At 43.6% G+C, this 25,244-nt stretch overlaps 5 protein-coding genes across 6 annotated transcripts; 2 read left to right on the forward strand and 3 right to left on the reverse strand.

The window, feature by feature from the left end:
* Window positions 1–551: 551 nt before the first annotated feature.
* LOC115680408 (NADH dehydrogenase [ubiquinone] 1 beta subcomplex subunit 10-B) lies at window positions 552–3,198 on the reverse strand. The gene is made up of 3 exons (XM_030604212.2): window positions 2,837–3,198; window positions 2,554–2,607; window positions 552–902 (listed from the first exon to the last, which is right to left on the reverse strand). Exons 1-2 carry the CDS (start codon window positions 3,123–3,125, stop codon window positions 2,576–2,578), a joined length of 321 nt encoding a protein of 106 aa, XP_030460072.1. The 5' UTR covers window positions 3,126–3,198; the 3' UTR covers window positions 552–902; window positions 2,554–2,575.
* Window positions 3,199–5,074: 1,876 nt separating this feature from the next.
* On the reverse strand, window positions 5,075–6,500 carry LOC115680407 (LOB domain-containing protein 40-like). Its single transcript, XM_030604210.2, has 2 exons — window positions 6,180–6,500; window positions 5,075–5,852 (listed from the first exon to the last, which is right to left on the reverse strand). Exons 1-2 carry the CDS (start codon window positions 6,370–6,372, stop codon window positions 5,272–5,274), a joined length of 774 nt encoding a protein of 257 aa, XP_030460070.1. The 5' UTR covers window positions 6,373–6,500; the 3' UTR covers window positions 5,075–5,271.
* A 2,890-nt stretch (window positions 6,501–9,390) lies between these two features.
* Window positions 9,391–10,738, forward strand: LOC115680377 (ribulose bisphosphate carboxylase small subunit, chloroplastic-like). Its single transcript, XM_056314332.1, has 3 exons — window positions 9,391–9,760; window positions 9,971–10,105; window positions 10,246–10,738. Exons 1-3 carry the CDS (start codon window positions 9,590–9,592, stop codon window positions 10,474–10,476), a joined length of 537 nt encoding a protein of 178 aa, XP_056170307.1. The 5' UTR covers window positions 9,391–9,589; the 3' UTR covers window positions 10,477–10,738.
* Window positions 10,739–13,187: 2,449 nt separating this feature from the next.
* Window positions 13,188–15,558, reverse strand: LOC115680378 (uncharacterized). 2 transcript variants are annotated; one of them, XM_056314713.1, is made up of 4 exons: window positions 15,417–15,558; window positions 14,829–15,021; window positions 14,653–14,716; window positions 13,188–14,137 (listed from the first exon to the last, which is right to left on the reverse strand). In XM_056314713.1, the coding sequence occupies exons 2-4, from the start codon at window positions 14,981–14,983 to the stop codon at window positions 13,829–13,831; spliced, it is 528 nt and encodes a 175-aa protein (XP_056170688.1). In that variant the 5' UTR covers window positions 14,984–15,021; window positions 15,417–15,558; the 3' UTR covers window positions 13,188–13,828. The 2 variants fall into 2 exon arrangements, with proteins under 2 accessions (XP_056170688.1, XP_056170689.1); XM_056314714.1 differs by having other exon boundaries at window positions 13,188–14,128; window positions 15,417–15,557.
* Window positions 15,559–22,869: 7,311 nt separating this feature from the next.
* LOC115680440 (protein CUP-SHAPED COTYLEDON 1-like) lies at window positions 22,870–25,222 on the forward strand. The gene is made up of 3 exons (XM_030604247.2): window positions 22,870–23,219; window positions 23,744–24,006; window positions 24,490–25,222. Exons 1-3 carry the CDS (start codon window positions 23,060–23,062, stop codon window positions 25,036–25,038), a joined length of 972 nt encoding a protein of 323 aa, XP_030460107.1. The 5' UTR covers window positions 22,870–23,059; the 3' UTR covers window positions 25,039–25,222.
* The last annotated feature ends 22 nt before the right edge of the window (window positions 25,223–25,244 follow it).

Here is a 25,244-nt window from a genome sequence, read left to right on the forward strand (position 1 = left end):
AGGTGTAGTGAATCGTCACCCATCAAACATGAACATGTAAGTTTTCAGATTAAAGATGCCTGCAAAGATCTTAAGCACTCAAAAGAAATGACAAAGAGCCGGTAAGCGAGAACCTTTAGCTCAGGTGGACCAAAGATGGGATCCGCTAGATCTAAGGTCAATGCTTCCCAGAAGGCATCCTTGCCGTCCACCTCTTTCTATATCTGTAATCAACTGTCATCAAGCTGAGAAAGTTTCAACCATCTAAATGAGAAATTGTCCGCCATCTTTACAATTTCAACATCCAGCAATTTGACAGTTCCCGTAATAACATCACCACCGTCATCCAAAGAAAATTTCAATGCATTGAAGATCAACTTATAGGAGTCCTAACCTATTTCCGAGTCACCATAAATTTCCCCCATCAACAAGCAAGGATACTTAATTACCCATTATAAGCAGAATTTAGTGAATTCGACCTAATGGAAGGATTCCCAAGAGTAAAATCTGGTATCATCTTGCAAAATTCATCTAGGCAACATGACCGTCATGTTGTGCTCTATAGGCAAAAGTAGAGAAAAAGGAAATAAGAGACTTTATTCTTCAATAAGAAAGAAAAGAGCAAGATTTGATCACTCATAATCATCCTTCTCTACATATCTACAAATGTTTAAGAAGCAGGAACATCAGCAAGTGAGAGGCAACAAACTTATTCATTGTCCCATGTTCTTCCATTTATGAAGGCTCTGTTAACACTTGGCATTTTGAATGGCGGTAACAAACAGAACTAAGTAAAGCCAAATCCAACATCATATGGCCTCTGCAAATAAAATGAAAAGGACCAAACTGAAAGAAGAATACAATCACACTGCAAGAAAGTGAGCACCCACTTCTCATGCAGAAAGCCTGCTCCAGCTTCAGACCTGCAGGAAAAATTTTAGGTTTGTTCATCTCATCATCCCATGGTTTTCTTGATAAATATAAAAACACAATACACAGAGACAGCCCATACCATGCATCTTGGAGCAAACTAAAATTAATGCAACACCGTGACAAACAGTGAATTGATCAGAGTGCACAAAAGATCCACTTATATGACCCAGATGGCAAACAGGCAAAGCAAAGCATTGGTGTAAACAAAAGATTGGTTAACTCGAATCAACTACATTTGTTAGGCAACCAGGCACTAAAGGGCACCTAGCATTACTTTTAAATAACGTGAAAGTGTGGGAGATAAAATCCCCTTGCATACCCAAATTGCCTACTCCAGCAGTTATATTATGCCACCAGACAGCATGAGAGTTCAATTTCTTGTCTCTGTACTTACAAGGAACTAAAGCCAAGGGTCTCACTGAGGAATGATACTTCAGCTTCAAATAGAGATGGATATAACAGCAGGGAACTAGGAAGAAAGCCAGGAAACAAAGGAGGGAGAATGTATCCACTCGAGCTCAACAAAGAAACATGTGTTTAAAATGCAATATCCACATGCACTTCCATCAAGTTTCCCAAATTAATAGAAATGCCCAAACTCCAAGGTCATGGCCTTCCAGTAACATAGTCATATCACCGAGCTAGCTTGCTAGACACCACCAAACATGTTAATTTAATGTTTCAAAGGAGATTCTTGAGTCAACCAAAGAAATTGACAATTGCTAGGCATTGTCAAGGCCAGACAGGCATGTTTTTTCTACCTTAACACCCACAACAATGAAAAGAAAGCAAACTAAATTTTCATAGAATACATTTAAAAAGATGAGAAAAGGATGATACTCGCTGGAAATGTGAGAAGCCATCTCCACTCCATATAGAATGAAAGCAAGTATGAGAGAGACGATAAAAAAAAGAAGACTTTCTACGCATTACGAAATTCTGACTTCCAGGTAAATTGCAAGATGCCACAAGTTTGCAGTCTAGTGCTAGACAAAGAACCAACAAAGTTTATTGCTACATCAGATCTAGGATCAATAAACTAAACATGTAGACCATAAAAAGGCCGTTCATTTTCTTATACGATCAGACCCATATCGACTCCATAAGATGGCTAAGATACAGGACACTCAGCGACGTAACAAATGAGTGATGTCAAGTAACTGACATGAGTCAATGAGGTAAGACATGGCCACATTTTAGTGAATGCTGTCTTGAAGAGGGAAAGGTAACTGTTTTCTGAAATACAGACTCGAATAGATAAGAAGCACAATGACATAGTTCCTTAAGTCGTCCAAAGAACCGTTAGCAACCGAATAAGCAACCAGGTTGTCCAAACAACAGCACCATCACCATTAGTGATCCTCTTGCATGTCGTGATATATTAAAAATGGAAAAAATCAGAATCGATAGCTAAGCCCTCCTGGAGTGCACCAAATCCATACAACCACCCTATAATAATGACACAAACATCAAGCAAAGCTTTTCCCTCTTTCAGTTCAATTCAACACCATTCATACACCTTAAGCTGGTATTCCAACACCACCACATCAATAGGAGGGAAAAGAAACACACAATTGGAAAACAAAACACCATCAACTGCAGCCAAAATGGTAAAAGTGCGACGAGATGACACCAATGTACCTCCATTAGTCCCGGTTGCGCGTCAGTCGGACTCGACGGGCTCGACCTTGGGGCCTGATTCAGAAAGCATCAAAAGAGAGTGTCAGCGAGTCAGGGAAAGAGAGCGTCCAATCTATGCACGATGCAAACATTGAAGCCGGATCGATTACAGCTCACACTAGAAAGCTCCTCGACCAATCCAACCCAACCACAACCGCTCAATCCAAAACCACACGATTCCTAGGGCACAGAAACGTAGCCAGAGAGACAGAAGGAGAAGAGGGGGAGGGTTTAGGGAGGGGACCGTGGAGGGAAGGGTGGCGGCCGTCCTTGCCCCAGCCGATGCCGCGGGTGGACTCGAGGTACTGGCGGACGAGGTGGCGGCACTTCTGGAGGTGGTTGATGCCCTCGACGCGGTAGCACCACTTGACGCGGTCGCGGAGGATCTTGGCCTTCTCGATGTCGATCCACTTCTCCCTCACGATGTGCTCCCTCATCTCCAGCATCGCCACCGGGTCCTTGTACGGGTTCGCCGCGTCGAAGTCGTCCGGCGGCGACTCGTCGAACTCCACGGTCCCCTTCTTCCTCCCCATCGCCGATCTCTGCTCAGCACCCTCTGCTCTGTTCTCTTGCGTTTCTCGCCGTGCGCTGTGTGCGGGGGAATGGGACTCGATCGCCCGAAAAGCGTTCCGAGTGTTGGGATCTCTTTTGGGCCTGTGATGGGCCGTGCGATTTGCAGTGGTTCGTGAATATGGGCTGGGCCCTTCCTTTCTATCTTTGGGCTTTCTCCTTAACCCCGAAAAGAGAGAAAAGGACGGGTTGGTAATTGTGATCATCAGGCCAGCTCGGGTCGGGTTACTTGAACCCGCCAAATCAATAAACATAAATTTATGGAGTATCTTCGGGATGTGCACGCCGGGCTTTGGGGTCGATAGCAGTAAAAAATGGTGTTTTTTTTTTGTTCGAAATAATGTTCATTTGATTCGACCTGTCTAACCTAAGAGGTCCAGTAAATGAGTTTCGGTACATGAAAGATCCCAAAGAACTTGGTGGGGTGAAGCTACCCAATTTTGTGGTAGTAAATTTCTCATGTAGGCTTAGGCAATTTAGTCCGCAATGGAATTGGTCTATCTAAAATAGTGTTGGACTCGGATATTTGAAAAATGTACCCATAGATCGCAACATTCAGTGATAAGTACATGAACTTCTCAAGGAGACTGATCTGAGCTTTGGATTGCTTTGACAAACTGTAGATTGTCTGACTCATTGAAAAGAGCTTCGGTCTTTCTCAGCAGAAGATAGACAAGGGTTTGCAAGAGAGGTTGAGATTCTCCTCGAACTGCCAATGAAGCCCGAACGACTCCTGCAAATCACGGCAGACACATGCAATGATTCCCTCTGTCGATCCAAGTTCGTGTGATCTATCGATGTTAATTTTCAAGGCTTCAATTTGAGGGGGACTCCGGATCCGAAGTGATTTAGCTGCGATTTGCGTTGAATATGTTGTGTTCAAGCCCCATTTTTTGCAATTCTTCAAGCTGGCGAGTGCTGAATCAATGACACTTGCAGGATCTAGAGGTCTGTTTCTGAAAACAAAGTGGTTGCGAGCTTTCCACATGAATTGGAGTTTCAATGCGACCACTTCCAGATATGGTGAGTAAGCTGAGTTGATTTTTAATTCTTCAATCCGTGCTTGGATTCTTGACAAGCCCTGTGTCAAAATAGGGAAATTGACCTCAGGGGGTAACCAAAGGTTCTTTGTCCATGGAAATAACAGGAATAAATGCATCGTTGTCTCGGGTTTGCCTTCATTGCACAGTGCACATGTTGTTAGCATGTTTCAAATCTCCCTTCATAGATTGAGAGGATTTTGATATAACGATGATGCTTGGTAATAACCCATTTTGACTGAATATCTGCCTGATTGAGTACCCATCCAAACTAAGTGATCTTTTGCTATTTGAGTCCTCACTCGGATCGAGAGAATTTCAGCGAGAACATGATTCTCGAAACTGGCCTTTAGAAGTTGTACATTCCATGAATTTTCCCCTAGCATCATAAGAGTCACATGTATTTCACGAAATCACAAGAACCATCCATATCGGAAGCGAATCTCTGAACGACTCGTGTTGCGTTATCCAGTTGTAGCATAACTTGTGTGAAGAGACTTTTTGATGGTGCGCAGCGGTGATAAATTTGCCAACCTTGGACTTTTGAGTTGCGAGTGGCATGAATCAGTGGCCCAAATCGAAGATCACACAATGAATGCGAAACTCTTATAGCAACGTTCATAGGGACGCATCAAATTTAATTTTCGAGCCCTTTTTGGATTTCCCCTTGGAACACAAATTCTTGAGTTTTCAATTTCAAATGTGAATACGATCAAATTATTCGTACAATTTTCGTGGATACGTGTGATTCTTACTTTTCATACCATTACAAAATCTGATAGCGATGACAGCGTGATTCTCTTTCATCTATACACAGTTGCATGATTTAGAAGACAAAAGGGTCTACGTTATTAAAGAAGCCCATTGTGTAGTGACATCAACCTCGTCATATCACAAAAATCATTAAAACAATATTAATAAAAGCTCATTTGTACTTTGTACAAAGGACCAAAAAAAAAAGAAAAAGAGAAACACAATAATATGACAAAACCACTCGTCATTTTTACGCGCGTCAAAACTGCAACTGTATACCCACGATCCAACCCGCAAGCAGCAGGTGGGATCCGGTTTAAAGTCGCCGACGACGAACGTCTTGACCAGAGCTCAGCACGCGCGTGTCGCCGTCGCACGCGTCTGCGATCTCTCGTCGTTCCTCGGAAGCCCTCCCAGCTCTCGGCTCCATCCCCAACCTCAGCTCCAGCTCGGAGTCGCCGCCATCTGCGGCTCGCTCCCCAGTCTCCGCCTCCACCGGCTCTTTGTCAGCAGCCGACCCCTGACTCCCTCTCGAGTCGCAGCTCGCTGGCTCGTCCCCCTCGTCTCGCTCTCGGCGAGCTCCCGCTGCTTCCTCGCGCCTCGTCTTCGAAGCCGGCCGCTTGAACCGGCGCCGAGACCTGACGTTGCGGAGCCGATCGGAATCAACCGCCGAGGGCTTCGTCCTGGGCACGTGGCGGATGTCGCTGGCTTCGAGCGGCGGGGCGGAGCAGCCGGCGGCGGACTCGGAAGAGACTCGCTGGATGGGGGCGCCGGCGAGGACGGCGTCGACGGCGGCCTGGCAGAGGTGCCAGCTGCCGGACCAGAGCAAGCCGGCGGAGCCGTAGATGGGGTTGACGATCCGCCCGCACGCTTCGTATAGCAGAGACTTGAAGATCGCTGCGTAAAGGTCATGATCAGAAGAGCGTGTTAAATCATTCACGAGCAACCAAAATTTCAAACAAAGAAATCAGTTGCGTGGCTATATAGATAGAGTGGACCAACTTACACACAAATTCTAGTGACGATCCTATATATCACTCAACATCTAATCATCTCGCTCAAACCAGATAAAGTGCGAGTCGAAAATTCGAGTGCAAATTTCATCCACACTTCCAACCCGGGTTTCTTCTTGAATATTCAGTAATAGATATATCAGCACTACTTTCGACCCGTCGCTTATATTTAAAGAACGCATGTATTAGGGTAGGGAGAATAGAGAGGTACAGGGGCGGAGGTGGGCGGGGCCGGAGAGGAGGAGATGGAGGAGGCCGGCGCGGCCGTAGAACTTGGCGAGGAAGAGGGTGGCGTTGGATTGGGAGGGGGAGGTGTTGATCCAGCGGAGGCAAGGCCTGATGGGGCAGTCGTCGCCGCCGCAAGCTTTCCTCAGCACTCGGCATCCATTGCAGCTAGTCCTCATCGCTCCCCCGCGTGCCTGGCTCCTGGTTCCGGTCAGATTCTGGGTCGTACCGGGTCGCGTTTGAGTTTGAAAATTCGAGCTCAATCATTGTTCGTCGTTGCATATATACGTGAGCCCCGGGAGAGAGACAGAGATAGGGGATAGAGAGACAGACGGGACGTGGATTTGGAGCCTTTGGGAGGCGCAAGTGGTTTTCTTTCTGCCATGATTTTCCGGGATTCTTGCTTTGTTGGGACGGTGAAGTCCCCCTTTTACCCCCGCTGTTCAGCGAGGAGAGTACATACGAGATGCGTTTGGTTCAGCATTTTTAAGAGGCTTTAAGAAAATGCAAAACGGTTTAGCCTAAATGGCTTTTGGAGAAATGAAAAAATTGTTTCGTAAGCTCTGCTTTGAGAAGCAATTTTGAGAGAAAAGCTGTTTGGCGAAAACACATTTGAAAACCCCTTTGCTGATTAATTTAAGCTTTTTTTATTTTTTATAATTGAAAAAAAAAATAATAAGTGTAACTTTTTTAATTTAAATATTGACAACAATGTCAAAGATACTTTGTAAAAAATAAATCACAAAGTACAAAGCGAACCAATTTCAACCAATTTCAGATGGTTAACCGAACCAATTTCAACACCTACAAAGTACAAAGCGAGAATATCAAATAAATCACAACCACTGTTATTAGAGCCACTTAGCCACCAAGACTCAAAGAGCCGTGAAAATATTAAGTGGCTTGTGAGCTCTACATCACTAATTAACGTGGCGGGCATTTATGCACTTCGAGCCAATTACAAGTTGACACACATACACACACATATATATCGACATGAAATTAGATGAAAACAATTAAAATTCTCCATCCACCTCTCTTTTTGTCCTCTATCTGTACCACCTTGAGGCCACACCAACGGTGTCGCCATGGACCTCGCCATCAAGGCTCACGATCGTGGACAAACTACAGATCTAGAAGTTCACAGTCTTCGTTTTCGGCTCCGTTGAGGGTCTTCACGCAGATCTGGATGTTTATCGTCGTCTTTGCTTGTCCATGGCCGGTGCCTCCAGATCTGGCTCGGACGTGGCCATGGCTCTAAATCTGTTGTGGCCAAGGCTCTCGTGCTAAGCCGAAGCTGGAGCAAGTCAATTGAAGGGACACCGGGGAGAGAGTGACTCCATGACCGATCGAACAGAGGTAGGGAACTCGTTGCGGTGGCCATGGTGGGGTGATGGGTGTTGAAGATAGAGGTTGCAACGGCTTAGGTAGCGGACGGAAATGGTGGACATAGCCGAGTCAAGGTGGTGGATTCTGAAGTGGCCGGACAGGGTGGTGGCTGTGATGGAGGAGGAAGAGAGAAAAATCCATATTTTAGAGTTTTTTAATTTGAGACACGTGTCAATTAGTAATTAGACCAACTCACATTAATTCTTGCCAAGCCAACTGCTTACGCGGTAGTTTGTAACCATCGAATATTTTCTCTATAGAGCTTGTTGTAGTTGCTGAAACGAGTGCGAAAAACTGATTTAATAACCATTTTGAGGGAAAATTGTTCAAAGAGTTCTAAACTTATTGTATTTTTGCTAATTGAGTCCTAAACCTTTTCACATTTTGTCAATTTAGTCTATTCGGCCAATTTTAACTGGAAATCACTGATATGGATGCCGGCTATCGTATGTTGTACGACCAGCGCTAATGTAGACATTTAATAATATTTTAATATTTTTATGAATATTTTTATTTTTATTTCTTTTTCTTTTCTTTTCTTTTTTTTTTTATTGTTAAGGTCAGCGGCCCGTGGGGCACCGGGGGAGGCCCTGCAAGCCCTTGCTGGCCGTAGACAAGGGTCACAAAGCCCTCACTTGCCACTACGCAAGGCCCGCGAGCCCTCCCCTCGCGGCTGACGGGGGCTCGTGGCCTTCGCTCAAAGTTGGGTGAGGCCTCACTGCCCTCGTAGTGGTTGGCGAGGTGAGGGCTTCGCGGCCCTTGCTCGTGGCTAGTGAGGCCTCGCAGGCCCTCGCCCAGTGGATGGCGGGGGTCGCCAGGCCTCGGCCGGTGGCCGATCGTCCCTTATTGGCCTTATCAATAAAAAAATAATTAAGGAAAAAGAAAATGAAAGAAATTAATAAAAATAAAAATCGTAAAATATTATTAAAAATTATCTACTTTAGTACCGCCCGTGCCACATAAGACGGCCGGTGTCCACGTTAGGTGAAACATGAAAATGTTTAGAACCTAATTGACACAATTAAAAGATTTAGGATCGAATTGATAAAAGTACAATAAATTTATGACTTTTCGGATAATTTTTCCCCCATTTCGATTGACAGCAATCATACTGGCCCATCATGTTCTCGGGGGAATATGGGCTCGATTGCTCAACCTGAACTTGTAGTAGAACATTGGGCTTCTCTGTAGAGAACTCAACTCCAAACCAACGAAACAAGTGGAACACCCACCAAATGCCTGTCTCCCATCCCCTCCGGACGTGGGTAGGCTTGGAAATTCTTTTTCTTGGTTGTTAAATTCTTTACATGGGTAGGCTTGGATACGTTCGAAAGAACTATTGGTCCGATCTTGCCGTCTCCATCAGGTAACATCCATAGTTGCTTGGAAATTTCTAATAGCCAAGAAAAGATGGGCCAATTTTGGGAATATGCACAAAATGTCACTGCCTCAATACCTCCAACTCGCAACCCCCATAACCTTTATCCCGACATATACACATACCCTCCAATACTCCTTTTGTCCATTACCCAAAAAGATACGTGGCTTTGATATTCAAGAATTGGAAACCACATGACCATTTGGTCCAAACTCAAATGTCTCTCTCCCATGAAACGAAGGGCCATGGGCAATCGCACGATCAACCTCAATTTGCACTCAACTCGGCCGTGCCGTGATAAGGTTGCGGGGCCCCCCTTCGTCCACGTGGCAAGGTGACATGGGTTCCAAAAAAGTTGGCAATTCCATCTGCACCCCTATTGCCTTTTTGCCATTGCCTTGGGAGTCGCACCACTCACGAGATCAACGGCCGCGGATGGCTCGAGACACCCTCCAGATCAAATGTCCGCCGTAGGATGGTCATCCGGAGGAGCCAAGGACGAGGCACGCCGCCGGCAGTGAGCTCGGTCATGGTTTATTTAAGGGAAGAGCGTGCGTAGATTGGCTCCCTCACCCGAGTAGGCTCAACAGCGTTAGTGCAAGGAAGAAAGAATCGAGAGAGAGTGAGAGATGGCCTCGTCGATTGTCTCCTCCGCCGCCGCCAACGGCGCCTCCCCGGCGCAGGCCAGCATGGTGGCCCCGTTCACCGGCCTCAAGTCCGCCTCCGCCTTCCCCGCCACCTGCAAGTCCGACGACATAACCTCCCTCGCCAGCAACGGCGGTAGAGTCCAGTGCATGCAGGTAGGCAGAAATAGAGATGCGAAGATGAAGTTATAAGATTGGTATATCGAGCGGCGGGATTATGTGCACGGCGCTGCTGGATTAAGATGACATTTCGACGTGCATGTAGAGAACCCGATCAGCGTTCGACGCCTCGTCTAGTAAATAAGTCTCGTGACGATCTTTGACGCTCGTGCATTAAACTGAGATTTGTCATTTGGCATTGTGAAGGTGTGGCCACCAGTTGGCAAGAAGAAGTTCGAGACTCTCTCCTACCTCCCACCCCTTTCAAGAGAGGAACTCCTCAAGGAAATTGAGTACCTTCTCCGCATGAACTGGGTTCCTTGCTTGGAGTTCGAGCTCGAGGTCATTTCCAATTCCAATCTCTTTATACTGCAGCTTCAGTTTCACCATGGACAAACCTCTGAAGCACATGATCATGGTACATATTTGATGAGATTTAATGGGATTCGAGTCTGATTATTTCTGCGTTTTCGCGATTGCAGAAGGGATTCGTGTACCGCAAGAACCACAAGTCCCCCGGGTACTACGACGGTCGCTACTGGACTATGTGGAAGCTGCCCATGTTCGGGTGCACCGACCCGTTGCAGGTGTTGAAGGAGCTCAACGAGGCCATCAAAGCGTACCCCAACAGTTTTGTTAGGATCATTGGCTTCGACAACAAGCGTCAAGTGCAATGCATTAGCTTCATCGCCTACAAGCCCCCGGGCTTCTAAGTTCACTGCGCTCCGAACTGTTGAAGTGACCCCCCATCTTTTGGATTTGGTTTCTTAGGCCGATTTTGTGAACTTTTTTGTTTTCCCTTCGATTTAAGTTTCTCTCATCATTTTTCATAACGTGCTTCCTTTTTCGTTTCGTTGAGTTTCTCGATGGAATGGAATGGAAAGTAACGAGGGATAAAGTGTTATGCCGACGCTAGCTCCAAATGTTCGCCGCTACGTTTTGTTGATAATAATATAAGAGAGCTTTTTCTGTTCTTGGAGTGCTGGTTTCTTTGTGATTTGGCATTTCTTGATGCGTTTGATTTCTATCAGTTGCTGATACTTGAAACAAAGCTTTGGATAAAATTGGTATTGGGAAAGTATTTGAACTTTAGTTAGTGAAGACCAGAAAGATAGGTGGTTTCACTGGAGTTATAATGGAATAATTTTACAAGTTATAATAAGGAGAAGGAGGACGAAGGGAATGAGTGGTGGTCCTGTTGGATGTGTGTACCTCCATGGCATTGAATTCAAATTATTGCCTCTCATCATTCAAGTCTGAGACTTTCTGGTCCACTCGAGGACAATGAAACGTTTCTACGATCGGTAGATTGTCAACGAAAGATAAAAACTATACATTTGTAATCCATTAATCTTTGTACTCGTCATAAGATTAATAGTGCTTGTATAACCAAAACAAAAAAACAAGATTATGCATCGACATTGATTGCCGAAGCAAGATGATACAAACCGTAGTACAGTGATGGTCTTGAAACTTGTATGCATAGATATACTCTACGGAATGCCTGTGTATGCAGCTTACATTTAGTATATGGAATGCTGCTAGAGTCCATGTATGCATGCGTGCGAAATCCAATACTAATACAACCGCAGTGAGGAGAACAATGTATTGCTTTTTCACCCGAGCACCTAATATTAAAGTACAAACGTAATCAAGAATAAAGAATCCCATGTTTGGATCATTGATTCGAATTTTGACTTGTGTTTTAAGTTATATCTAGATCATAAGTTTAGCTCAGTATTTCTAGAGTTTGGAATTTATCCAGACGAGACGAGAGTTTTTGATTCTTGAGTAGAAAAGCTTTATGTGACCAATATGTACGGTTAATTTCCACAATGGAAAATGACCCTTCTGGCTTCTGTCGCATGGTAAAAGCTAATGCATTATGCACCACACAAAATCTATCAAGAAGCCTATCCAAGAACTATATCCCTCTCACCAAACCCACTTCCCTACATCACAATGCAAATGAACGAGTCACACTTCCGTATGACACATTGCGTTTCGACTTACCTTTCTTTTCTGTTTCTTCATGTTAAGCACTCAATTGACGATCAAAAGTCAACTAGTTATAGACCCAGGTGCTCACATTTCAAGAAATGGTGGAAATTCAATGGTTGTATTGTTGTACAAGGAAAAGGGACTAACCGGTCAAATGGGTCGATGATGGACCTCGAATATGGAAGGCCCAATAGCTCTGACATTGTCCTGTTCTCATCACCCCCAGGACAAATCCCAGAAAGAGATGACACCTTGCAAATGTGTTACTCCTGCTTCAATACCAGTGATTGATGAGAAAGCAGAAGCATTCTACGGAGAAACACGCGCAAACCGCCCTCACGAACCCAAAGAAGAGCAAGATCCGCAGAGGTAGCTATAAAAGAGGACTCAGGATGAGCAGAACCAAGCTACCTGGTACTTGAATTACGAGTCCATGCAAGAATCAGATGCTGACTTGTAATTAACATAAAAGGGGAGTCGTCCGGATTCAAGACGGGTAAGATATTAGTGGCTTCGGTTCGATTTCACTGCGTCGGTTATCATCTTGCAGACAGGCCGGGAATCGTTATCCTCTTGCGTCCCCAAAGTGTTAAATTGATCAAGCAAGTCTGACAGTGATTCGTTACCTAGCACAACATCAGCTCTTGGAGCTCGAGAGGGTAGAAATCTACCTTGAATTTCCCAATCACGACACAAAAAACCATCTATGATCAAGTCGGACAGGTAACTTAAACTCAGAACATCACGTGGTGCACATTACGCACCCTTGGTCGGAGGTTTAAAGTAGCTTCTCGATCACAAAGAACCTTCGATTCATTTGTGCAAAGGACCTTCGATTCATTGCAATGTTGGTTCCGATCAAAGATTTGCAACGCCAATAAGCACAACTTTGTGTCTCAACCGCACAATAGGGCTACAGCATCGCTCCTCTGCCTAAATTCGGAAGCTCAATCATTAAAGCACATGCAAAGACAATGGTTAAAAGGAACAATTACCATTGTCTGTTCCTTTAACAGCAAACCCTTACGTACAGAAACAAAAGCGGGATCACATGACAGAGCACAGGACGTCTCAACCACTAAGTATGGCCAAACCCTAGCCCCTTTAATTCAACTCACCCATCACCACCCGCACACCAGTAACACCACCCACTCTCCCCCACCCACCTTTTAGACCTTTCAAATTCGTAAAACCATCAATATCACCGTCTCCGGGACCCATCTCCATGAAAATCCAAAACCACAAGAACCAACAGAGCATGAAATTTACAATTCCCAAGCGTGGGACGATAGTACCAAGAAGTTTCATTTGTCCACCTCAACGACCCAACAAGAAGAAAAAGACCACATGCTCAGCAGCCTTGGCCCAAGTCGCAAGAAATATTATTGAATTCATTCACATAGATGACATCACCAAGACAACAGAAACAAAAGAAATTCAATTATTTACATATATAGATTGCCCAAATCTCATCATCCATGTGCTTTTGTACAGGACCTTATTGATTGCTGCAGGATGATGCAAGCGAAATGTCAAATTCCCAAAAAAAGGACACCACTCCTCCACTTCTTCCTCCAAATTACAACTAGCAATGGAGGACAAGAGTAATGAAAGTGATGAAACAAGACTCCATAGAGCAACACAGACCCTCTGTCTGTCTCTCAGTCCCTCCCTTCCCCTCCTTCTTAACACTTATCAACCAACTCTCACCAGAACGAAGTACAGACAGACACCCTACAAAGAGAGAGACTTCTCTCCCCCTTTTATTCTGCAAAAATTTAACGTCTCTCACGACCCCATAAGTTACATGTACAAGTTCTTGAGATTGAAACCCAAGAAAATTTATAAAAAAAAAAATACTCAGCAACGACATCCCATTGACTCATATATACAAGTAGTAATAGTAGTAGTAGAAAACTACAGATTCGCCTTATCTTTGATTAGTTCCTCCTCTTCATCTCTCCCAAAATTACCACCTCTGCTCTTCCATCTCAAAAAATTTTTAGCAGCCTCTCTCTTTTTCCTTCATGTTCTGCAAATAGTTATGTTATGCATGGCCTGTGATTAAGCTAAGGCAGAGATGCTGCAATTGCGGCGATCTCTCCCCAGGCAATCGAAACCTTCGATTCTCACAGCAGCGGGCTTATGCCCGAACTTCATCCTCACAGATCCTCCTCCTCCTGCTGCTTTACGTGCAGATAAGGATGATGGCGATGGTGGTGCGGGAGATGATGGCATTAACTGCTCAGTCCCAAACTGGGCATCTTGGATCACGGGGTTTGACACCCTGCATGGAGGAGATCCGCAGAAAAATGGTGGCGATGAAGCCACCGGAGCAGCGGATCTCTCACCGCCATAACCTCCCTGCACAAGCTAAGAGCAGACAGTTAGAATCAAAATTGAACAAAGAAGCAAAAAAATCAAGCAAACAAAAAGCTTCTTCTCCTACTTCTACAACTCAACCCGGAAAAAAAAAAATCAATCTCTGTTTAAAACTGAGAAAGCGAAGACTTGTAACCCCTACATCTAATCCTGCCTTAGGCAGGAAACAAATTTGACCTTGTGCTCACAGATAGGAAACTCTTCCAGAGAACACTAAAAACTAAAACCATTTGAGGGGAAGCTCAGATCTGATGGAGATAGAAAATGGCAAAAAGGAAAGAGGGAGTGTGTCGGGTTCACTTGTTGATCATATCTACTAAGAAAGATTTTCATTACTGAACCGATTGTACAAAAGATGGTTGTTAACATAAATCAAGAAAAAAAATCAGCCAGTAGTCACAAAATTACTTTGAAAATACCAAGATAAGATAGAAAAGAAGCAACTCTCCAACCAGCATAGAGAGAGAGAGAGAGAGAGAGAGAGAGAGAGAGAGAGAGAGAGAGACCTTCGTTAATATGATGTCAAGAAGCTCAGCCCCGGCAGTTGAATCTCCTGCCTCTGCGTGGTGACTGTTCACGGCAGAAGATAAAGGAAAGAAAAAACCGCAAATCAGCCAGAATCAAACACCCAAATCAACCAACACCACGAGATTAGAAAGAGAGACTAGATGCGACGGATTACTTGATATGGCGTCTCAGAGGCCGGATGGGATCGTCCATGGACTGATTCAACAGGCCGAATCGACGAGGCTTTGGGCACACCACCGGCTCCACCACCCTCCTCATCCCCTCGTACCCTCCCATGGCGTTCTTCTGCTGATACCCGCACCGATTCATCCTCGGTCTCGCCGGTCAAATTAACCGAACGGGAACGCCTGCAAAAAGACACCAGATATGCTCACAAACAACACAAACGCTATCATCATTTTTATGCAAAGCAAAGTTCCATCTCATCCCCATCCCGCGACCAAAATTAGCCCCCCAAAAATAGATAACCCACGAAACAAGAAAGAGAAAGGCGTCAACACAATCCATGAAAGAATCGCAAGAAAAAGGACCACACAAAATCCATCAAAAACAGAAAAAAAATCTGCTCTGGGTCGTCATCTTCCTCCGCAACGCAAAAGTTCCCGACAGACCCAGAATCAAAAAGGGATTTTTCGCGGAACGGAGAAATCCCCAGAGGCGCGCGGCGTCGCCAATCCGAGTTCGCAGATCTGCGCACATGAAAAGACAAAGAGAGAGAGAGAGAGAGATATGGACAGGGGACCTGAGGGGGGGGAGGAGACGGCACGAGAGGCTCCTCCACCACGAGGAGGGAGGCTAGAGGAGGGACACGAGGAGCGAGAGATCTTCGGCGAAGGAGAGGAGAGAGAGGGAGAGCGCAGGAATTCGCCGGGTATTCATAGCAGCCACAGAGAGAGAGAAAGACAGAGAAGATGGAGAAGATGGAGAAGTGGGCCAGGGTTGCGGGATAAAGCGGCCCGATCTGAGTGTGCAACCGTGAGATCGGGCGTCTCCGCCGTTGGATCCGGTTTATTCCTCTGACTTTCGCGATCTCGAATCTCGGCCGTCGGATCCCTTCTTCTTTTTTTCTTCTCTTTTTTTCCGGGGGGAAAAAGAAAAAGCGCGGAAGGAGAAAAGCTTTATTCGGTCATGGTGAGATAAAAAAATGGGGAAAATTCTAAATAAGAACTCGAAGTGCTTTCATTTTTTCAAAGAGGGACTTGAAGTGAATCATGTGTCAAATAAAGATACGAAGTGTCCTCATTTTCTCAAATAAGGGTTTGAAGTGAACTTTGTCTCAAATGAGGATTTGAAGTGGCCATCTCTATTTCAATTAAGGGCCTCACCTCACCACAGTCAAGGGCATTTTCGTCTTTTAATTTTTTTTTGATTTTTTTCCTTTTTAGTTTTTTCCATAAAAAAACAAACTCAAAAAAGAGAAAAAAAAGCTAAAGTTTAAAAAAAAAAAAAAAAAAGGGAGAGGCCAGCCCCGCCGCCCCATTGCCTGTGGGACGACGGCGATGGCTGGCGGGGTTGCCGGCGCCTCAACGAGGGTTGGTGACCCTCGTCGGCCAGAGGTGAGGGCCAACAGGCCCTCGCCCCCTCACTGAAGTGTCGGCGGTCGTCGTCGCCCCACCGGCGATGGGGCGGTGGCCACAGGCGGGGAGGGCTAGTCGCCAGCCCTGCCCCTTGTTTTTATTTTTATTTTTTAATTTTTTTTAAATTTTAAATCTAATTTAACTAAAATTTATGTTAAAATTATTTTTGGACAAACATGCCCTTGGTCGGTCGGAAAATTTGACCGACCGGCAAGCCGACGGGGTGAGGCCTCTATTTGAAACTGTTATAGCCACTTCAGGTCTTTATTTGAGAATATAAGTTCACTTTAGGCTCTCATTTGACACATAGTCCACTTTAGGCCATTATTTGAGAAAATGAGAGTACTTCGGGTCCTTATTTTAAATTTTGTCTAAAAAAAATGTATGCAAGTGGGGCAGGGTCTGTTCCACGTGATGCACGCGTGCGTAAGAATGTCGATAAATTATTTATTAAGAAAGATACTGTCAAGGAAATAAAAAAGATTTCATGACCAAAAAAAGTGGATTTTTTTTTATTTTATTATTTAGAAAGGAAGATTTTTTTTTAGCAAATTTGTCTGATATTTTAGGGTTTATGAAAATCCCGCTTGCCCCTACTGAAAATACTTAAAATAGTCGACACAACTCCCGTTTTTCTCTCGTAAATACGGAGTATATTCTGAATTTCAATGGAATCTTTCCCATTTTACCACAAATTAAATCCATTTCCTTAAATTCGCATTCGATCTGTCCTTTTCCTTCTTTCAGTATATATTCAAATTCATTTTGCACGCACGGAAATTTGCGCTTTTTTGGTTAATAAGAGGATGGGATATCCACCCTTCACATTTATAGTAAAATTTCGACACGTTATTACCAAAAAGATGGAAATTCAAATAATGACACCCAAAATACGTGCATCACTATATTTTATCGATTTCGCGGGTATACCGATCCAAACGAAGCGACGCTTGATTGGAGAGTGGAATGTAAAGTATCCGATCGATCGATCGACACGTGTTAGATTCGAGCTTGATCAGTGATGCGAGGCTAGCTTCGATTGATTAAGAAGGGGCCCCCCTTTCTCCAATTTGATTGTGTGCACCTCATAACTAGCAGAAAAAGCAGAATATCATCGCTTGTTTCTTCCCTTATTATGGTGCCGTCCCTAAAGTAGCTTTTCTTTCTTTTCTTTCTTTTGGCCTCGGCGACAAGGTTGTCTTGTAGGAGTGGAATATGTCTCGTGCTTATCAAGAATCATCGTTGAAATTTCAACAGTTTCACAGAAATATAATATAGAGTCGGAGAGTTTGAGACGAAATTTCGTGCGCGAAACTTTATAATAATACCGCATTGGAGGACGATGATTGGTTAGGCATTACTAGCATTATTCTTAGTGGCCCATGGAGACGTGTGCCACTTTCCACGAACATACGCCCCATTCCGGCTTCTTGTAGCTCTCGATAAGGATCAGAGACTAAGTAGTGGGATTATAACTAGGTTTCGCTATCTCAGTCGTCTGCCTCCGTCACGGATAGGAAGACCGGAAGGAGAACCGTATTTTGTGTATCGGTTTCGCTGTTGACATGGTAAGAGCGAGCCGCTCGTCGTAGCGGCGGTAGAAGGGGTCTGACGCTAACTTTCCGCGTGGATTCTAAAGGGTGCGCGGCTTCTGACTGGCTCTCTCTCTCTCTCGCGCGCGATGTTTATCACGTGGTACGGAAGGTGTACCGAATCGCTTTTGTCGCGGGGAAATTGTTAGGCCGAGCGTGCACCCGCGAGTCGATTAAAAGGGCAAGGATAGACAAATGCTTAACCTAAAGGACTAGAGTAGTGTCTATAGCTCGACCCTTTTGTGGATCGTAGGATTTAACATGGGGTCTTTTACAAAAGATTTTGGAGAATTTTGTTGTGGGGGGAACCCCCACAAACGTAGGCATTCTCATCCCTTTCGGAATTTTGTGTGGTCTCAAGTTGGGCATTCATTGATTCCTCCACATGTGGTGTTGGGAAGTGGGCAATCCCCCTCATAAATGGGCAACACCCTCAGGGCCCTTGGCCTTACACTCGATCGGGCAAGTGGAGGGAGCACCTTTTCAAAGGTCTCTTGACAGTTAGCATCCACCAACCATGTGCGGCTCCATAGCTAGCTTTTGACCGGCTTTCATTGCGGCTGCCAATTAGGCTCGTCAAACGAGCGGATTGGAGTAAGTTTTGGACCGGCTCGAAAATGATCCGACTCAAATGACGCTTTTAATGTAAAATTTGTTTAGCACCTCGTACCCGACCCAATCCGGAGTAATCCATAACCGACCCAACCCCGGCTCCATTCTTAGCAATTTTTTTCTTCCTTTAAATTGTTGCTTCTAAAGAATGGGTAACTCCATTTTGTTTTAATGTTTTTTAAGCTAGCACACCTACACTTAAAGGAGTCGTTGTCGTCTTGCTGCAGATCTGCCATTGAAGATCTGCAACATCTTTGCGGTCATTGGTGAGCCGCCGCCAGACGGTCGCTGTGGCTAAGCTTTCACCAAGCCAATATCATGGCTGACAAGTCACCAAGCCATCGTCTCCATTTTTAGAACATATCTCTCTATATATATATGTATATATATTATGAAAGTGGAATAGTTTTTCTTATATTTACTTGATAATATTTTTAGCATTTAAACTCTTTTAGAGTTATTTTTGTTTTCAAATGAAAAACAGTTCTTATATCAAACAGAAGTGGAATTAATTTAATATCTAAAATATTATGAGAAATTTTTATATGGCTTCAAAATTCACTACATATTAGTATCTATTAAAGGCTTTTTGTCTGATTTTGAATCGAGGTCACATAACAATTGCAATAAGATATGTGAAAGCAACTCAAAATGAGAAAATATTCAATAGTTATAAAGCGCCATGTCAAATTCTAATGTGGCAAGCATATTTTACTCTCATTCACTTATACACATGGTGGGGTCAAATGACTCGAGCCAACGTCCATGGCCACGAAGTTTTTGAAAGAACGCTACATTTGGCTGCGGAGGTTGTCGTTCAAATCTGTGGATGAGAGGCCGTCCATGGCTGTCCGCTACTCTGCATCTCCATATCTGTGGACGAGTGCTCGCGGCCAAGGCTTAGCTGCCGGGACGATGGAGAGGGTGGATGCAGAGGTTGGCCTGAACGCGGTGATCAACCTTTGCTCAACAGCTAGATCTGGTCTTCTGCTCAACAGCTTTCAGCTTGAGTCTTGGCTCACCCATGGCTGCCGGTGATGAGCTCGACAGCTTTGCTGCGGACGTGGTGGCCACAGTAAGGTGGCGGCTTGGCGGTGGAGATAACCAAGTCTAGGCGGAGCGGAGGTTGAAGACGGAGGAGGAAAAGAGAATAGAAATTATTGTTTTTCAATTTCCAAATCAATATTCACGTGTCGAGATTTAATTGGGCATCGGTAAATAAGCGCCTGCCATGTCAGCCGTTGACGTGGCGCTTGCAAATGGGCTTACTGGTCAAACTATTTTCTTTTGTTTCTCAGGCTAGGCGGTTGATTACGGCCCAGCAAAGAGGCTGTGGACGCGGTCTCGAATACACTCGATCCATTCAAGTTTTCGTTCAAGGCCTCGGCCTCTAAAAGCACCTGCAAATTGTTTGACGTTTTGCTGAGGAGTGCAAATGATATCTTGGAACTATATTAGGTGAGAAAACCTTGGAGGACAGACCTAAATTCACCAAATGAAGCTCCCCGTGGATAATCCAGAGCATAAAAAAAAATCAATGATAAAAGTGAATAACGGATCCAAGAACACGTCAATCGAAATGTATATATTATCTATAATTAATCTAGCTGACTACGTCAGTCTCAGATCAAGAGACGGCGAGACTCGTACCAGACCCTACGAAGAACACATATTTCCGTACGAATTCCGCACTCACTTGGCTCCGTTCACCGCGTCATCCGTAGAAGGAGACTACCGAAATATTTTTCCATCCGTACAGTTAATGTTTAATTATTACGGGCCCGATAGGACTTCAACAAATCGAGACCTTTTCTTGAAACAATGCTATGCGTAAAAGCGATATGTAAAGATAAAACTGGACGATCCCAAATTCCTAACACCATGTAGATTTGAATGCTACGTTCCATTGAAATTAGTGGTCACAGAACCACTTAACTATTTTTTTTTTCTGGACCATTTCAATGTCTGTCTCTTCGATCAATTATATGTACTTTGCTTCCATTCATTTAAACATAATGCCTGATTAATGATATCTCCTTGAAAGTAAACGAAGGTGCAAGGAAACACAAAGCAGTGTGTGGCTGAAATCACTTCTAGAAGCATGGCAAGAAAACTCATGAAGGCAAGACGGGGTCAATTTCTTGTTAGGACCGAAATTTGAAAAGAGGGTTTGAAGAACAGAACGTGGAGGACTCTTGCATCGTTGCATCGGGGAGGAAACAACTCTCACTTCTTTGAATGAGCCAACGGAAAATTGGCAGCTAAGTGCGGTACTTAATGGGGCATGCAGTCTTAGGGTTTGGTAACCATTTTTAACCACCCCGCACAAAGTCCTTTCACACAAAGTCTTTTCACACTTGATTATATGAAATTTAACAAATAAAGTTGATACACCCGCAAAATAAACTGAGGCAAAACCTGACTCTGATACTATGTGAAAATATCTAATTTAAAAGTTTAAACTGATTGGTGAAGGAAGACCATATGAATGTAAAGAACATATCAACTCAATAGTCGAGCAATGTGGAGTATTTCAACACTAGTGGAGATATAATGGTCATGTGCCATAATTTAAGGCGATGAAGTTATCCATGTCATCCATTGGTAGTAAATCACAACATCAATAATCTGGATTAATTTCTAGTACCTGTCACCTCCAACACCGTCGATAGACAAAGTTCTATTTTAGTAAGAGTTCAAATATTTAGATCTCTGACCAAAAAAAAAAAAGTATTTAGGATCCATATATCCCGTGACAATCCAAAATATGATTTAGTCCCAATTATAACCCAAACCAGACACCATTTATAAACATTCACTTCTATATATGTATGTGTATATTCACATAAAATCGAATATGGTTTTCAGTCAATGTGCCCAACTCAACTCTGAAGTACATGAGAACTCATAATATATACAAACTCTCCCTCTTAATTGGGTGTGTTTATTTTTTGATATGGTGGATAAATCAAACATATGGTGGTGAAAGAAGCTTTATAAGTTTACAATATGATTAATCAAATACGGATTTCGGGATGACAACCAACTTAATTCAACACTCGAGACTTTATATGATTTTTTCAAATGAGATTCAGAACCCATCCCACAACCCAAAACCCAACTATGGCTTCATAGGACTCGGACGGGTCAGGCCGATTTTCTCGAAATACTGGTTAGGCCAACTGAGCAGGTTGCAAGCAACCACCTTGTCGCTCTAGGCGCGGAAGGCTACTATACCTGTCTATTCGGCGGTAGCTAGCCGAAGCTAACGTAGAGTCTACTTTTCCCACCCAAAGGTCCTCTAAGTTCCCTTGCATTGTTTTTCTTCCCGGAAGAGCAGGAATACGGAGATAACTTATAGGGAAGACCCTCCACCATACTGGGGAGTTCCTTCCCCTGTCTCCCCTTGAGCCTTTTAAGGATCTGCTTAGGACCAATAACCAACTTAATTCAACACTTGAAACCTTATATGATTTTTTCAAATGGGATTCATAACCCATCCCACAACCCAAAACCCAACTATGACTTCATAGGACTCAGACGGGTCAAGCCCAATTTTCCCGACTGGTTGCCATCACCGCTCACAATGTCCAAGTTTCATGTTAATGCTTACCTCTTCTTTCTTCCGGTTTTCTTCCTGTCCTGAATTTTATCAGGGTTTGCTTGGCAAGGCATTTGCTGAGATTTATCGCTGATAATCTATGCAGATCATCAAGATTCAGCAATAAATCTCACTGTCTATGTGTCTACAACATAATTTATATCTATATAATATGACGTTCGTAAAAGGTTGCATGCTGGCGTCGCATACTGTGGCAGCAACCAAGTTGTGCCCTAAAAACAATAATCCAATTGGCTTTGTTTTTGGGTCTCGTAATCCAACTGGCCTAGCACACAGGTTTTCTGGGGTTGGGTTGGAAATGGTTGGAGGTAGTTGGATAAGATCACAAACATAGAATTAGAAGGAAAAAAAGAGAGAAAAAAGAGAGAGTAGTTCCATACTCATAAACTCAAACTCGTGCTCTTGAGTAATCGTCATTCTTTTAACAATACAGTGAATGTCAAGTATTAATCGATTCTAGTCATTGCTGCAGAAAATAAAACGGTGTAAAAATACAGAAACTATGCGTGCCTGGAAACTAGTCATCAAATAATCCAAATATGTTTAGTTGATTCATGTATCTGCATCTTAGAATGCATCTATATGGTGTACGTTACGATTTTGCTGTACTTGACAAATAAAGCCTAGTAATACAGGAAAACCAGCCCATTCAATAACTCGATCTTAATAAAGATTCTGATGTGGTTAAGATATTCAAACCCGCACTGCGCCATCATTGTCAAGAAGTTAGCTGGTGTGATCAGGAAAAAAATCGTAAAGAAAGACTATAAGAAGATGGCCAGTGCTTCTTCTTGGAGAGGAGAGAGCTAGAAGGAGCCACGGAGAGAACTTGAACCGAGGCTATCTCATCGTGATTATAGAGAAATATGTCATATTAAATGCGTCTCAACTTGTGCATGTTGGGTGCTTATTTATAGACACACTATTCCGTACTGAATTTCATTTTATTTTTCCTAGTTTCGCTTGGCGAAAAGAGAGAAATATGGAGGCGGAGAATCGTCTTCCTCCTGGGTTCAGGTTCCATCCAACAGATGAAGAACTCATCACATATTATCTGACTCCGAAGGTGTCCGAGAAAAGCTTCACTTCGAAAGCCATCGTCGACGTCGATCTCAACAAGTGTGAGCCTTGGGACCTCCCTGGTATATAGCTTAACAATTTCGGAGTTATATACCTGTGTTTACATTTGCGTGTATGTATGTATGTTAGCCTTTGGATAGCTTATTGATTCAGCTGTTTCTCTTATAAATGATGAGTTTAGGGTTTTCTTCAAGTGTCTTGATTGATAGTTGATCACTGCAGATTTTCTTTTTGGTTAAAACTTCAATCTCCCCACAACTTTAATGCAGTATGAAAGATTGCTAAAGAAAGAGATACCCATTTTGCAGAAGCATATACAAATTCTGAGTCTTGATCGATTGCTCTTACTATCATTTTTTCGAAACTTTTATATATGCTGCATTTCAGAAATTATCCCCACAAAAGGAGAAGTTCCCTCCTCGATCTTTTTCAAATACATATCCTTCTTTTCATGCAAAATATATATAGCATTAAGATTTTTTTCTAAACATTTTTTTCTACACGGAAGGAGATCTTTATGTTGCCATAAATTGCCATCAATAATCTCTTGCTTATTTACGTATATATATGCGGGTGATATGTGTAGGCAAAGCGTCCATGGGAGAGAAAGAATGGTACTTCTTCAGCTTGAGAGACAGGAAATACCCAACTGGACTCCGGACCAACCGAGCGACAAGAGCAGGCTATTGGAAAACTACCGGAAAGGACAAGGAGATTTTCCGAGCTGGGCTTCTCGTCGGAATGAAGAAAACCCTAGTGTTTTACAAAGGTCGAGCCCCAAGGGGTGAGAAAAGCAATTGGGTCATGCATGAATATAGGCTACAAAGCGAGCACTTGTGTCTATCCATGGTAATGTTCTTCGAGACATCGTGTGCTCATTAATTAGTAATAGGTCACACATCTCTTTCTTCAAATGCTATCAAATGATGCATCGGATACTTTGATGAGGAAAAGTAGCTAGTCTTTGGGTTTACTCGGTCAGATAGGTGGGTAGGATGTTATGGAATTTGAAGAACAGTATGCAGACTCATATGGCTGCCACTTGACCTGTAAAACTTGACCAATCCTATCTTTGGAGTAATATGAGAAACTCCATATAATTTAGCGCATGATCGATGTCCATTGACGTTTTAGTTATATCATGGGATACACTCTTTCCACATCCTATTATTGTCTATATGCAATACAAATCAATCTGCTCAACTCAATATTATACCATCAGCATTCATGTATGCCCATCATTTTCAGATTTCTCTATAGAACATACTCGAGAGGAAGAATTTCACGAATTTACTCTGATTTTGTCAATACTATTCACGGTTCATTCTGCAGGACGGATGGGTGGTTTGTAGGGTTTTCCAGAAGAGCTTGGCAATGAAGAAGCCGCAGACGGCATCCTCACCGCCTTCTCCTGATTCTCCCATCGGCGAAGATACAATTGCAAACTATTATGGAGAACAGATGGAGACAGACAACAGCAGTCCAAACATCATTATCGCCACTTCAGGTGCATTTAGCAATCTTCCATCAGGACTCGCTTGCAATAGCGACACCATCTTCAACAACAATTTGAATTGGCCAACGACAAGAGAACAGACAAGCTTGCCGCTGCCGCCACCATGGCCTTCTGGCTTTCGAAGCTCGAACGCACCGTGGAATTCTCTCATCCTCAAAGCATTGCAGTTAAGGACTTTCCAACCGAGAGAAGTTGCCGCCACCATGCCCGACTACTCATTACTATCCCATGGGACTTATCCTTTTGGGCATGAGCCGAGTATGAATCGTCGTGCTGATAATTCATCGGAACCTTTCGAGCTTGGAACCAACCAAGAACAGCAGGCGCTACCATTCAATTGGACTACTCCATACGAAGGCAATTAAAACTGTAAAAGTTAACATCAACAAGGCCTTAACTCTTACCCATCTCTTGTATAATTTTATGTGAATGGAGTGCTATATGTTAGCACTATGGTGATGGAGGAGCTGTAACCGAGCACTCAGTCCCTCTCATCACTACAGCATTGTAACTTTTGGGAAAGTCAAAAGTCAAAACGATTGACGATTAGTGATCCGCGCATTAAATAGCC

The sequence above is a fragment of the Syzygium oleosum genome, unplaced genomic scaffold, assembly GCF_021117445.2.
Source record: "Syzygium oleosum isolate NSW1041296 unplaced genomic scaffold, Sole_v2.1 Sole_v2.09, whole genome shotgun sequence".
In the NCBI taxonomy this organism is placed as follows: domain Eukaryota; kingdom Viridiplantae; phylum Streptophyta; class Magnoliopsida; order Myrtales; family Myrtaceae; genus Syzygium; species Syzygium oleosum.